We start from the raw sequence: 15957 nt of genomic DNA on the forward strand, positions 1-15957 counted from the left end.
TTTATCACTATTACATAGTTTATGAGCGTCTACTTTATGTTAGGTTTAGTTTAATGCATGATTCTTTCCTACCAGATAATGAACACTTGGGCGCAAAGACAATATGTCCTTTTAGCACCTGCTTTTTGTTGTTGTTGTTCTAAACCACACGTAATTAATGGGGAGAGGTACTCCTTCCATATTTTAAACCCCAGAGTAGCAGTTAGCTTCTCATGAAGCAAACGCAGAAAATTGCATAACATATCTGTTAATATGAATTTAGTTTTTCACAAAACTTTGAAGAAAATATGACAGGAAAGTAAAATAAATAACCAGATCTTGGATATATAATAGACTTTGGGAATACAAATCATTTCCCTTTCTTCTTGCCACACAAATTAGCTACTAAACTATTTTCTTCTGTACATAATTTTGAAAATCACCTACTGATTCCACCATATCTCCAAAACCCAGATTATAAATGATGTACTGCCTTCCATCATATATAAAAAAGGAATCTGTTGAGGGTCACTTAATTTTAAATATAATTGCATTTCCTTAGTTTAGCTATCATATATAATAATCAAATACTTTGGTCTAGGATTTTATTTAGCATAAGAGTGGTTAGATAAAGCCAACTTTAGAGTTAACCCTGGAGTAGAGGTTTGATAGGAATAAAGAAATTTTACAAATAATCTAAAAAATCTTTACTAATCAGATTCAAACTTTTCCTTCACTTAAGATTTCACCAGCTGTATGACCTTAGTGGAAAAAAAAAAACCCACTTCCCCTTCATTTCTTTGTCCATAACATGAGATATTATTTAAATCAGCTAGTCTTATAAAGACCCTTCTGACTTTGAAATGTAGGAATCTATGCAGCCCTCGGTCTTTATTATTTTAAGAGGTTCCAGCAAACAGCCAAAGTGACTCACCTTACTTTGCTCATCTCCACTTCCAACCCCAACATAGGTAGAGGTGATACAGACAGGAAAATGATCAAGTGATTGCAGCAGAACGGTGGAGAGGCAGACCCCAGGGGAGTGTGGGGCCCTCAGCGGGGCGTTAGCAAGCTGCCTGCATTAGTAAGAGTCAGTTCTACTCACCCCACAGTCATTAGCTCCATCTCCACACATGCCCACATAATAACTGGAGGGGAAAGGATGAGAAAAATTAATAGCTTCAAGTCTCACTTGAATAATTTCTATCATCACTAACTCACATTTGGTGTGTGTGCATGTGTGCGGTGTACATGTGTGTGTGTGTGTTCTGAACACATGTGAAGTCAAGTTGAAGGGGAACAATCAGGGGAGAAATATCCCTAGAGGAAGAAGAGCCTCACATGATTTATTTTATTTCAGTCAATCACATTGAAATGCTGGTGATGGCATCAAGGATGTCACTATGAGGGTGATGACACACCTAAAGAGGTCCTGTCTGCTCATGTATGACAGAGCACTCTCCACACAGCCAAATCTGAGATCCTAACCTGATCCAGCTGTGCCCTGGTTGCTCACTGCCTCTGAGAATGCGGAGCTGAGACATTAGGGGGAGAGAATCTTGGGAAAGAGTGCGACAGACATAACCAGAGAAGTAGACATATATTCTTTTTTTTTTTTTAATTGACTTTGTAATAATATTACATTAAAAATATATATATATGAGGTCCCATTCAACCCCACCACCCCCACCCCACCTCTCCCCCCCCCCAGCAACACTCATTCCCATCATCATGACACATCCATTGCATTTGGTAAGTACATCTTTGGGCACCTCTGCACCTCATGGTCAATGGCCCACATCATGGCCCATACTCTCCCCCATTCCATCCAGTGGGCCCTGTGAGGATTTACAATGTCCGGTGATTGCCCCTGAAGCACCATCCAGGGCAGCTCCAAGTCCCAAAGACGCCTCCACATCTTGTCTCTTCCTGCCTTTCCCCATACCCATCAGCCACCATGTCCACTTTTCCCAATCCAATGCCACCTTTTCTATGTGGACATTGGATTGGTTGTGTCCATTGCACCTCTATGTCAAGAGGAGGCTCAGATTCTTGATGCATCTGGTAGTGAAAATGAGAAAATATGCCCCTCATCTATATCAGTTTGATGTACAAACACAATGATATAAATGGAAGAGTCAAAATTAGAGCTGTTGGCAAAGAAAAGGAAACTGATGCAAGGCAAATTCTGCCTTCTGTTATAACAATACATACAGGTATTGGTTAATGGCAAAGCTATTAACGGCTCAGTTGCCATTTCCTAAAAATATATAAAATACCAAAATCAATAAGGGGGAAAAGTAAAGCTTTCATCAAATTTCCTTATTATTGGTTGACATATAAAGTGGTCAGTTTTATAGGTCTTTTAAAAATGGTCAACAGCTGACAAATTCACATGGGCTATCATAGATGAAAAATCACCTATAAACATTTCATGTGCATGTATGTGTCATGGTTATACACATTTATTGAGAACTCTTGTCAGGTTTAAAATACACATCTAGCCTTTATATCATGTGAAAATTTTCTCACGTCCTAATGTTCTCTGAACTCAGAAAGGGAATTCCGACAACTGCACTTTGGCAATGATAAAGGCTTAAAGGGGAAGATCACAAAGTTGTTGGAGAGGACAGCTCATTCTGAGACTGTGTGTCTTCCTAAATTGATTTTTCTTTGGAGAACACAGCTTTTTGAAATTAAGCTTTTAAATTGGCAAAATGTCTCAGACATTTGGGAAAGGTAAAGTTACTTTTCTCAGTCAATATCACATAATGACCACATGAGTGAAACAGTCAAATTAGACACTATCTCAGCCTCAAGACATTTTGGGGAGTTGATAGGCACTTTTTAAGATTTCTCTAGGAATGTTAGGGCAATAAAAAATCATAGTAGGTTAAAGTCTGTTCGAAGGCTGCTCTCACACACATTGGTGGAAGGAGAGGCCACACTCCCAGCTGAGCATGGTGTTCCAGGTGCTAGAGCCCACTGAGAGCTACTTCAGGTCATATTGCTATGTTGGGTTCTGCTTTCGAGGTTCTTGCCACAGCATGGAGCATGATAAATTTAGTTCCGCCTGTTGACTCTGCAGCTATGACCTTTATTTATCCACTCCCTGATGTGGAGATAATGTGGCCATTGGTACAACTGGACTTGGGTATGTGATCTCTGAGGATTTTGAGATTCTGTTAACAGGATACAACCTTTTCTGCAAGACATACTGCTGCAATGGAATTGAGGGCCAAGTATTTTTGTTTCCTTTATCCAGATTCCAGCCAAAAATGTTTATAGGAACGAATAACATTCTTGGAGATGTTGGAAAAAAATATCTTGGCCTTGAAGATAATTACTGGAAATATGCTGAGGAGGAATAAAATTGAATGACGTTGTTCTTAGAAAACATTGTTTGTCAAATTTATCTTACTAAGAATTTGAAGATCTAAATAAGTTTTTTCTTTATATATACAGGTGGTCCTTGCTCTGCATGGTTTCAATATGTATGAATATCTGTTATGACAGTTATGTTAAATATCACCAGTCCACCAAAAATGCAGTTAAAATTTCAGTTACTGCAGTACTGCGAGTAGTTGCATAAAGTACAAACTTTGATGCTAGCTCTTTAGTCCACAAATCTGTATGCAGATAGCAGATGTGCAGCATGATGAATGATGAGATCACAGTAATTCCTTCAAAATCTGCTGGTAATTGGTCATTGAGCATATGTTTATCCAGTTCATGTACAAACAACAAAGTATGTAGTTGTGTGGTCTCCTTGTCGCACAGTGATAAGCCCATGTGACATTTTACAAAAATGGATAATAGAGGGAATAGATCAGCAAAGATGATGCGGCAGTGAAGAAACACAAAGTGATAATGCTGGAAGTGAAACTGAATGTGATTAGAAGATTTGAAAATAGTGACAATAAAGCCAAGATGGGAAAAAACCTAGGCTTGCATGAAGCTAAGATATGAACTATATTGAACAAGTATGATAAATATAAAACACAAGATAAGGTAGCTTTAAGATCTTTTAGTTTAAATTGCACTAGGAGCAGGAAGTTGGTCATGGTTGAAATGGAGCATTTACTTCTACTTTAGATTGAAGACTAATCAAAAATAAATCCAAATCAGTTTGACAAGCTTTCAGGTCAAAGTGCTGAAATTAGTTGCTATGTTGAGAGAAAACGGTAATTACAAAAAGACTGAAAAAAGAACATTATACTGCCAGTAAAGCCTGGTTCCCAGCTTCAGAAGTCAGCATGAATTGATTGATGTTAAGCTACCTGGTGAAGCTGTAGATTTAGATAAGGATGCTGTGGTCAAATTTGCCCCCAGATTCCAAGGATTATAGGCAGTCTTTGCTTTGCACAGTACTGCATAAATGTACAGTGCAAAAAATTTTTGCAGATTAGAATGGAATGAAAATGAAGGTATGGAAGATACAGCTGATCATGGGAACATTGACACTGCTGCTGTTCAAGAGCCTCTAAATATGCAGCCAGAGGAACTTAATGAAAATAAACTTTTGGGCTTAAATGAGGAAAGTGGTTGTGATGAACAGGATAAAAATGTCTCAGAGGAAGTGATCCTGTTAAAAATCTTCACATTACAGGAACTCTTGGAGCTATTTCATGACATTGAAAGTACAATCGATTAAATTTTGGATGCTGATCCAATGTAGAAAGGAGTATGACAATTTGTCAAGGCATAGAAAAGACAGTAGTTCTATATAATAAGTTACATGATGGTAAGACAAGCACTGTTCAAACTACTCTTAATAAATTTTATTTTTTATTGTTGTTAGATCATTCACTTTTTTAAAAAACAAATTAATTTTATTGTTACATATTAATAAAGCATACAATTCAAAAAAATAAAAGAATGAAGAAGAGTAAAAGAGAGTCTCCCGATTTCATATACTACTTGCCAGCAATATCTAAAGTTTCATTTCACCACGCTGTTTCTTTTCACTTTCCAAAAACCCGAAGCCCCCTAAATTGTAATATTTCTAGCAAGGAATAAGTAGTTTGAGTCTCAAAGACAGCCATTTTATTCTGATATGACTTGGTCATCTGTATATGTGAAGGAGATTTAAAAAAAGGGTTTTTTCTTTGACTTTGGCCTCTATATCCAATCCCTTCCAGGACCAGATACTATTCCACTTCTTCCTAAGAGGACCTGAAATTTTTCAGATATCCTCTAAGAGACCAACATCAAACAATCCCAGATGATAACCCATATTTTCCCATTTTCCCAATTATGACCCATACAAAACAAACCACCCACTATTTCTTTTCCCTCCATTCAAGCAGGGGATCTTCCTCTAAGATAGGTGTTAAGGCCACAGAACAAATGCTCTCTGTGTAGGCAGCTTCTAAAATGGCTGCCAATAATCTCTGCCTCCTGTGTTCATGTTGTTGTGTGATCCACTCCACCTGAGTGTGAGCTAGACCTTGTGACTTAGGTATGCTGAGAAGAAAGTAGGAAAAGTGATGGGTTGTCAATCCAAGATTAGGTTATTAAAAAATGGTGATATCCACCTTGTTCACTCTTTCTTTTTCTCTCTGGCTGTCATTTTCTCACTCTTATGGAAGCCAAACACCATGTTTTGAGATTCCTCATGTAATGGTCTATGCGGCAAGGAACTGAGGGTGGCCTCCATCCAACAGCCAATGACAAACAGGTTCTTAGCCCTATAGCTCACAAGGAACTGAATTCTGCTAACAACCAAGTAAGGTTGGTGGCAGATCCTTTCCCACTCAAGTGCTGAGAGAACAGCAGTGCTGGCTGATGCCTTGATTAAACCTGGTGAGAGGCTCTGAGCCAGAGGACTAGCCAAGCCACACCTGATTCTTGACCCACAAAACCTATGAAATAATAAATGTTGTCATTATACGTCACTGAATTTTGGGGGTAATTTGTTACTCTTCTTTCACTCAGTGAAACTTACTTTAATTTCTGAAATTCTTCAACAAGACTTGATTTCTGTCCAGGAGACATTCTTGCAAAAATAGTTCCATTCACCAGAATCTAGAAAGAAAAATAGCAGTGCAATAAGATTAGGAAGAAGAATACTATTAAAATAAAAGAGCAGCATTGAAAAATCACCCCTAGTCATCACTTTAATATAGACCAGGTGGTATATCTTTAGATCAAAGGTTATAAGAGGATCTAATCATTTAATATTTAACTTTCACTTTAAATCCTCCATTGTATTTCTCTTACATCTTTCCAGAGCACTTTTCCAGGATAGGGTAACCTCTAATTAATAATAATGATAAAAAGCAGAAGAGCACATGGAATAAAAATGCTTAAGGAAATGCAGTTCTATTTTACTAAACACTGTCTCCATAATGGCAGGATTGACAGAGGAAAGAGTAACAGACTAGCAGGTGAGAAACAAGGTTCTGTCCCCAGATCTGTCCCAACTAGCTGGGCAAATCTTAGCTAAGTCTCTTAACCTCTCCGAGTCTGTTTCCCCATCTCTAAAAAGAGGAACTGGTCTAGGACTTTTCTAGAAAGCCTTTAGCATCTAGATTCCATGTCTTTGACAGACTGTTTCGAACGCTGCTAAGAGATGGTTGCTACCCTCATTTTGTGCTCCACTTATCTCCTCCATACTGACAGAAAAATCCTTCACAGCATTATTTTAAAATAGTACACACAGAAGAGAGGATAACAAATGAGTGTGAAAATGAACTATGGGTCTTTTGTTTCCTCCTCTTGTAATTTAAGTATTCAGACAGGAAGGGGAATAGAGCCCAGCCTGATGTGATTCAGTGGCTTTCAGAGAGATGATCTGCAAAACAGGCAGCATGTTTGGAACTATCTGGAGGTTCTCTTTAGTGGTGAGGGGATGAAGGAGGGAGTTCGGGATTGTACTGGCCATGGGGGCTAGGGAATGCCAGAACTCAAACTCTGAAGAGGAGGCTGCTGTGTGTGGGAGGGGGACGACGAGGTAGACATAGGCAGGGCTAGGGAACTTCTGAAGGACTTCTTGGGACTTGTTAATTCTCTAACATGGAAACAACCTTACTGATCACATTGAACTCTATCCTCCCCTTTTTGGTATCACTTAATTGAGGAGCAAAATAAAACACTTACTCTAGTACTTACTTTTGGAAGCAAGCTGTTGAAATGCTGAAATATTACTTGGTATGATTTCCCACTCATTGCAAAATGGTAATGGTTCCTTCCTTCCCCATCAGGAACTGAACTATTTCCAATGTTAATGTAGGTTTCCTAAAATCAAAAAGGCATTATTTCTACACTGGCTTCTAATGAATGTGTCTGCTTTCCCATGTTACATAACAATGTAAGGTTTAGGGAACACGTAATGTGAAATTTGCTCGTGGAACTTTTGAAGGTATTCAAAAGCAACCTCCCCAAATTATCTGAACATATGATGTTTTTGACCATACCATATTCTGGCCCTGTTCTGTGAGATAATATATGTGAGGAAAACATTCCAAGATATCTATTAGTGATTCCACAGAAAAACAGGAATATTGTTCTCTCCTCTTTCTTCTCTTCCTTACACAAATTTATTTTATCCAAGATCTTATACCATTGATTCAAACATTTTGTTCTCCCTTAATTGTAAGTAGGCAGACTCTTCAGAGCCTAACTCCCTTTTACACCTCTCTCCTCTATCCCATTCTGTCATGATGGTCAATCTTCTTCCACATTCTATGTTCCATTGTGCCAGCACAATTCCTTTCTTGAAACGTTTTAACAACCAACAAAAGATATTCCCTAAAGACAGGAATTCTTTTTGTTTGAACCAGGAAGGGGGTAAGAGAAGTGTGAAAGAGGGGAACCAGAAAGGAGGGAGGTCTGAGATAGTGATGTAACCTCGTGGCAATCACCAAAACTTCAGTAAAAATATTAAACTTGTAAGTGGAGTGTGAGTTGATGGTGTGTTAAAGTGAGTGAAGTACCTGAATTTTGTCACGGAGTGAAATGAAGGTATGTGTATTGATGTAGAAGAAAGTAGAAGTGGATTTGTAAAGAAATAAGCAGCAGAAATCTGCTAGAAGCACAGAGCAAGCTATCATCTTTCACAGCCCATACAATTGGGGTTTGATCCAAGTTAACCCACCCATTCACAGGACAGTGCTAGGACCATTCTGTTCAGTTGTACAGTTTATGTGCACACAGAGGTGCCTGACTGCATAAAGGTCCACTCAACACTTAACCAGGAGGGCCCATCAGCCTGAAGGAAGGTGTGTGTTTTTGTAATTCATCTGAAGAAGGCTAGTTAGGAGATCAATAGACGGATCTGGAACCTGGCAGAAAAGCCCATGTGGACTTCAGTATCTCCAAGATGGCTGCTGGAAGAACCTGAAGGTTTCCCCCATTTAGAATGAGATTCTGTCTAGAAGCCAGGAGAAACCCCAGATATTCTTCAGGGGCCTTATCATTGGGCCATCCCAGGGGATTGATGGGTGGGGTACTCAATCAATACAGCAAACAGCTGGGACTCCTCCCTTATCATTAGCAAAGGGGCAGAATAATTAATGGTTTAAAAACCAAGCGCAGGGATGCGGACTTGGCCCAATGGATAGGGCATCTGCCTACCACATGGGAGGTCTGCAGTTCAAACGCCAGGCCTCCTTGACCCGTGTGGAGCTGGCCCATGTGCAGTGCTGATGCGTGCAAGGAGTGCCCTTCGCAAGGGTGCCCCCTGCGAAGGGGAGCCCTACATGCAAGGAGTGTGCCCTGTAAGGAGAGCCGCCAGCGCAAGGAGTGCGCCCGGTAAGGAGAGCTGCCCAGTGCGAAAGAAAGTGCAGCCTGCCCAGGAATGGCGCCACACACATGGAGAGCTGACACAACAAGATGACACAACAAAAAGAAACACAGATTCCTGGTGCTGCTGATAAGGATAGAAGCGGTCACAAAATAACACACAGCAAATGGACACAGAGAGCAGACAACGGGGTTGGGGGGTGGGGAAGGGGAGAGAAATAAATAAAAAAATAAATCTTAAATAAAAAACAATCAAGCACAAAGGACAGGCTAGTCCTGTTCTTGCCTTTTTCCCTCTCTTGCCTTTTGATCCCTGCTCTCACATTCCCCCCCTGCCATGATGAATGCACAAGTAGACCTGGGATTTATAATCTATAATGGAATTGTATCTGTAAATCAGCCCTCTTTCTCATTCTTCAGCCTCTTCCTCTCTACCTGGGACCCATGATCTGTTATATTCTCCCATCTCTCTTCTCACCCTTCTTTAATAAATTACTCGCCTAACTAACGTGGCTTGCTCCTGAAATCCATTTCTCATAGCTTAGCTAAGAACCTAGAGAAAATCCGGCTACACATCCTCTTGGATGAATTCACACAAAGGCCCCCCTAAGTATCAGCTGTAGTGGTGGAAGGCCAGGCTACAGCCCATTTTCATCATATGAAAGAGCAGGCCTACGGCAAGCGCACATGAGGCTTATTTCCAGAGGAGTCCAATGCTTATTAAATTCATATAACAAATTCAATGTGATCTAATACCCATGGATTTGGATGGAATAAAAATTTCCTGCTCTACACCCTGCCTGTTATGTGTCTTGAGCAAGCTTAACCCCTCTGAGCCTCAGTTTTCTCACTTGTAAAATGTATTTGCCCAACTGCATAGGGTTATTGTGAGGATCAAATGAGAAATACAGATATAAATCAGCTCAACCATGACTACACATTGAAATCACCAGGAGAAGTGACTGATGCCAGGTCCCACCTCAGAGATTCTGAATGAATTGGTGAAGCCTGGGCATCTGGAATCTTACACGTTCTCCCAGGTGATTTTCACATGTAGCCAGGACTCAGAAATGCTGGTGGAAATGTTTTGCAAACATTTTTTTGCAAACTGCAAAACATGCAAAAACATGTTTTGCAAACTCTGTACAGATGTGGAGGATTATTATTGTGATGACTTCTAAAACCAAGACAAGCTGCTCAGGGCCAGCAGGGCTGTATTCCCTCATCCCAGGACCAAGAGGGGCCTTTCTAACATTTGCTCACATTCTTCCCAGGTCTGTTCTCTTGGCTCTCTACCACCTGCCAGGTCACAGAAGCAGGAACAGATTCTTCTGGTTCACTGGCGTCGACAAGGATCACTTGGCTCCCTCGAGGAATCATTTCAGAATTCCTTGCAACAGTAATGGCCGTTTGAAGATTGTCACCTAAATGACAATGAACATGTTTTTTAGGTATAAACACCACTTCATCAACCAGAATTAGACTCTCCCTCCTCTGAGTGTCCATAGCACTTTGCTCAGTGCTCTTTGGTGGCATTTATCACCTTTTGCCTTATTTTATAATCATTTATCTTCCTATCTGTCCAAGATTCTCTGCTTCTAGTGGGCCCCACTATATCTGCATCTCCTTCCCTCAGTATTTAGCATCATGTTCTGGCCATTGCTTATTTCCAAAACATGTGTGAATGAATAAATAAATGCATACACAAGCACCTTATGGCTAATTCACAGGAGACAGACAGTTGTTTGTGGTGAATCTACGATGGACCCAGTCTGATAGCATAAAACCAACATCAGGATCTGGATCCTAGTTAAGCAGAGAAAAGAACACATGGTGCCAGGCCAAGCTTGGGTTTGGTGATCACACACCACTCTTGGCCTCACTGTTCTGAAGGGCAGTTGACCAGAGTCGCCTGCCCTTTACATGGAGGTCTCACTGGAATTCTTGATGAAAGCACATCCATTCTTTCACTTAAACATATACTCCTTAAACATTTATTGTAGCATCCTGTGGATATCCCAAGCACAGCACCATGCAGTTTCTGCAGTAGGAAGAACGGGTATTAGACAAAAAGAATGAGATAGGGTCCCTGCCTCTGAAATCCATGATCCTATGGAGGAGCTACACATGTTCCCAGGTAATTGGACCTTGGGGTAATAAACTCTAAAGAAGAACATTTTCTTTTTTTTTTCAGTCATATGAACTCACTCGCTTATCTCTACACAGTCTTGTTCTTATGCCTGGATAACATTCAACTTGTCAGATCTCCAGAAGCACATACCCGTAATCATCACCGTCCTGATGCAAGCCTCACTCAGTTCCTTCAGCACTGGTTTGGTTTCCTTTTTCAAGCGATTCTCCATTATGAGAAGTCCAAGAAATGTTAAATCTGACTCCACTCTATCCCTTTGGATTCAGGAGAAAAATCAATATTAAACTGTATCTATTTAGAGTCAACAATTGGATTTGATTCTTTTAAAAAATGTTGTCTAATTTTTGTCAATGTTCTATATGCACATGTCTTAAAAAACAAAAAGATTCAAAAAACTCATAAGGAAAACTAATAGTCCTATCTATATATCACCTCACCACTCTTCTTCCCAGAGGCAACCACTTTGAAATTTTTTAAAAGCTTCTTGTTTTCACCACATATTTTTAAAACAATATGCTTATATTCCAACTCTTCCACTTTTTTATTGTTAATTATATAAATATAAAATATATATTTAAAATTCCAAGAGATGTTTCTTGATTTTTCATTGTTCATTTTTCTGTGCAGAGGCTGGGATGGGTTTGCAGGGGGAGGGCAGGGGAGAAGGGGGAGACCCAGGAATAGAACTTATTTGTACTCTTTCAGTTAATTCCCCTATGTCTGGCACGAATCTCACCTTCACCTTCCATAGTACCTAATATAACTGAGTCCTGGCCTTTTCAGGGTCCTGCAGGGGAACAAACTGTCCTCTTGCCATCTCTCTCTTTGCCTATGGTATAGGCTGCAGCTTCTTCTAGCCTACTGATTTGGCTATCTCTCCCCCAACTCTTTGCATCTTCCAGAAATGTGTTGAAATTGCTAATCTGTACTTGTCTCTTCCATAGTCTCATTTGATATTGTTTCTTAATTATCACGTTAGCAGGACTTGGGAGGAGAGGAAATATGTGGTCAGTGAGACTTCTTTAAGAGAAAGATGAAAGTTGAATTTCTTGATGAGAAATATAATTCTAACCTGGATGGAAACACAATGAAGAAATCTCTCTAGAGCAGAGTACAAGTTGCACATCATTCATTCAAAAGATCATTTACTAAATAACTACTTTGTTTCAGATCTTATATTAGGCATTTTTGGTGAATACTCAGACTCCGATATGAATATGTCCTTAAGGATCTCAGGAAAGAAATTCTATCTTATACAGAGTTTTCTAAAGACTCTCCTGACCACTTAATTCTATTATTTTTATTGTAACTTAGATTGAAATTTTCTCATTACCTAGAACTAAAAGGAAAATAAAAAAAATCTTCTCATCTATTTATTCTGTTTTGGGTCAGGGCTATCTATACCCGCTCTATTTTAGGACTATTCCCTGTTGTTCAGTGCTTTAGGTGCCCAGGCTTCTTTGCTACATTACAATATTTCTAGCATAATTCTGTGTTGGGGTCTTTGCACCTACTCTTCCTACTACCCACAGTGCTTCATCTATGGATATCTGCATGCTTTGTTCCATTACTTCATTAGGGTCTGTTCAAAGATCATTTCCTAGGAGGACTTCCCTGATCATCCCATACAAAATAGTGCCCTCTGTCATTTTTAAAAATTCCTTAGGGTATTTAACAATACTTGACAATGTTTTATAGAGGCATTTTGTTAGCAATTTCCCCCAATCCTGCTGAATCCTCAGTGCCTTGGAGAACACACTAAAACTCGATTGAAATGTGCTAAACCATTGAAGGGGTGAATCTTGATGAAGTATCTTTTCTGTTTTCTAGTTGTTGGGGATTTTTGTTTTAAGTCATTTGGAAACTTCTATATCCATTTTATGTCTCCAGTTTTATAGAAGTTTTGATCTTTCCAGTTGAAAAATGCTTCTAAATATAATTTGATTCTAAGCAAAATCAAAACCCTATTTCTTTACCCTGTTTGAAACAATAACTAAATTCCAACAAGCATAATAGGCTCCTGATATTTTCTGCAAAAGTCTGAGATGTTTGGAAGTCTAGCATATTTTATCATTGTTTTCTTATTTTATTATATTCATAATAACATCTATCTCACCAGTGGCTGTTAAATGAGAACAATACAGCTGCATTTATATCTGGCAGCTGGGTGGTCACTACACTCCATCCCTAGCTATGTAAACCTTTTTTTCACACAGGAACTTAGAATTCACTATGCAAATTTATGTCTCAAAATTTATAAACTTCCATGTAATATGGACATTTATGCTTGTTCATAAGCATAAATTTAACATTGCATGTTAAATCTGAGAATGCCATTTATATATTTCAAAATGAATTTTGTGATTCTATGTAGATTAGAATGTTTGATGTTTGAAAGGCCCCTTTGAGATGATCTAATCCTATATTCTATAGATGGGGAAATAGGCCCAGAGAAAGGAAGGGAATGATAATTGATTATTTTAGTGTAGATGGACTTGGGTTGCAAAGAGTAATGTTGAACAAGGAATATCAGTATCTTCCACAGAGGGGCTAATTATATACAAATGAGGACCTCTTTAATAATGCATTGATTAATTGTTATCCAATTTCCTATAGTATCTCAAGGAAATGATTCATAATCACCTTAAAAACTATGACCATTAAAAGGAAAAAAATAATCTATAGATTATCCCCTAATATGGACAATTTACCCCTCTAATGCAATGAAGAATACTGAATTTTATTTCATATAAGGAACTTAATTTGTTCTCCAGATCTAAGGGAGCTGGGGTACTGAGTCCTAAAAGAAGCCAAGTTCAAAGGGTCCTGGGCATATTTTAAAGTGACTACTGTCCTCTTCCCTCAACCCTCTTATATGTGGGACACTGAGTATGTCTCATAATATTCCAAGGTTGAAGGGGGGTTTGTCTGGTTTTGGTGGCATGAGGCTGGGACTAAGGTAGGCATGGTATAGCGTACAAGGAAGAGAACTCCCTGGCTTCTGGGAGCCAGGCACTCTCTACTGCCATCCTTGTTCTGCCATCAGCCAGCCCTGTGACCTGAGCAAGTCCTCCCCAGTCTGGCTTGTCATTGGGCATTTCAGAATCAGGAGACTGTATGGCACTCATTCTCCATCTCTGAGAGTCTTCCTAGTGATTGGAGCCTATCCATCTCCAGGGTTTATTCACTTGATGCACATAGATCCTGCCCTAATGCCCATTCCCAAATTCCTTACCTGGCTATACTTTCTACTTGTGAAATCTTCCCCATCTTCAAGGCCTTATGTGCAAAGGCAATAACACGGAAGCCTTGTATTGTGTAATTCTTTAGCTCCGGTGAGAAATTTGGGGGTACTGTAGGGAGAGAGGGAAGGGGTAAATGTAAGGTCATGTGGAAGGCTGCCTAAATCCTAGGCAAGACTCTGGGAAGCAGTCAATCTACCTGTTTTAGTTTTCATTCCATAGAAGTGCTTTAGTAGAAAAAAATAATGTTTCACCAAAACCTGCAAACAACTTTATCAGTGTGTTCTTACTATTCTGATAGAAATGAATGCCAGAGACATGCAGGTCATCAACTGGGTGTTTAACACACAGACTAGGATCACTAGGGAAGGACCTCAGGGCTATGTCTTCCTGGCCTTTTGTATATTAGGTCAGGGGTCTACAAACTAGAGCACACAGGCCAAATTTGGTCCACCACCTGTTTTTGTAAATAAAGTTTTATTGGGACACAGCCATACTCATTCATCTGGATATTGTCTATGGCTGCTTTTGCACTACAATGGCAGCATTGATACCATGAGGCCCATAAAGTATAAAATATTCACTATCTGCCCCTTTAAAATAAAAGTTTACCAACACCTGTTCTAGAATTTAGATGACACAATGCCAACATTTGTGGATTTGGGCAGGATAATCTTAACTAATGCTTATATAATATACTTGTAAAATCTTCGTGATCGTTAATGTGCCTTATAAGGGTATTAGGAGAAATCACAGTGTAATGGGAGTTGCACTGGCTTAGCTGTCAAAACACCCAAGTCCTAGTCTCCCCTCTACTGACAGCTAGCTCTCTGACCTTGGGCGTGTTAGATTTAAGGGGGTTGTAGAGCTCTATGCCCCCATTCAACTCAGACTTCTTATAATTCTAAAGTAATCCTGAAGATGAGGGTTGAATTTAAGAAAGTTCCCAGCTCTGTATTTCTTAAATACAGAAGAAGGAAAAATTCACTGAAGATAGTTAATAGCATGTGTCAGGGATCAGAGGCTAGGACAATAGGAAGAACTGGAAGCCTGCCAGAAGGGTAGGAAGCTAGGCGAGAGAGAGGCCCAAACCATCATGGAGAGAGCAGAGGCAACAGATACCCATTAACATTTCAGTGAGATGCTTGTATGCTGGTGTGACACCACCCCCACACCACCCCCAACCAAAAAAGAGTATAGTCTGTAGATCTGGGAAGGATTGGGTTAACAGGAGCTTTGAAGAAGGTCAAAGTCAGAATATAGGGGCATGTCTAAGGTATAAAATGCCTCCAAATAGAAAAGTTAAAGTAGTCATTTGACAGAGCTAACATTCTGTGCACAAGTTGATGGCAATCAGCCATTGCAAGGAGAATATAGATGAAAATCAGGAGAAAAAAGGCCAATTTTATCAAAATGAACTCATTTGAATGCAACAATATTCTTATAAATCTGGCCTGCAGCTTAGAGAGTGCATATGTTGATAAGACCAAGAAACAATACAAATCAGTTCAAAACCTGGCTTGAAAGATGAAATTGCTGTGAAAATGACCAATTACAAGCTCTAATACCATCTAATTTACTTTAATCACATTTTTCCCTAAAAGAGTCATTTTTTTTTCTGTGTTCTCCTCTCATATATCTGTCTGAAATCCCATTAAGTGGGCTAGTCCCCTGGAATGAGGGAACACCTTGTCTCCAGAATTAGTCTAATATCCAGACCTCTCCTTTTGGTTCCCTCTGAATGTCCCTTACTCTCATTTTCACCCTCCCTGGTTCTCAGCACCCCCGTGGGGCCCCCTCTTCTGGCTCCTGGTTCTTGCTGCTTTTCCTGCTGTCCCA

The 15957-nt window shown here is 39.6% G+C and overlaps 1 protein-coding gene across 1 annotated transcript in view; it reads right to left on the reverse strand.

Moving 5' to 3' along the window:
• The window catches only part of LOC101410916 (probable cation-transporting ATPase 13A5), a 304534-nt gene that overhangs the window by 26910 nt on the left and 261667 nt on the right, over positions 1 to 15957 (reverse strand). The window contains exons 46-51 of the mRNA XM_058295542.1: positions 14112 to 14229; positions 11006 to 11130; positions 9988 to 10148; positions 7093 to 7218; positions 5927 to 6006; positions 1085 to 1127 (exon numbers count right to left, since the gene is read on the reverse strand). Of these exons, the coding sequence (XP_058151525.1) occupies positions 1085 to 1127; positions 5927 to 6006; positions 7093 to 7218; positions 9988 to 10148; positions 11006 to 11130; positions 14112 to 14229 (653 nt within the window). The remainder of the gene's footprint in view (positions 1 to 1084; positions 1128 to 5926; positions 6007 to 7092; positions 7219 to 9987; positions 10149 to 11005; positions 11131 to 14111; positions 14230 to 15957) is intronic.

The sequence above is a fragment of the Dasypus novemcinctus genome, chromosome 4, assembly GCF_030445035.2.
Source record: "Dasypus novemcinctus isolate mDasNov1 chromosome 4, mDasNov1.1.hap2, whole genome shotgun sequence".
NCBI classification, from domain to species: domain Eukaryota; kingdom Metazoa; phylum Chordata; class Mammalia; order Cingulata; family Dasypodidae; genus Dasypus; species Dasypus novemcinctus.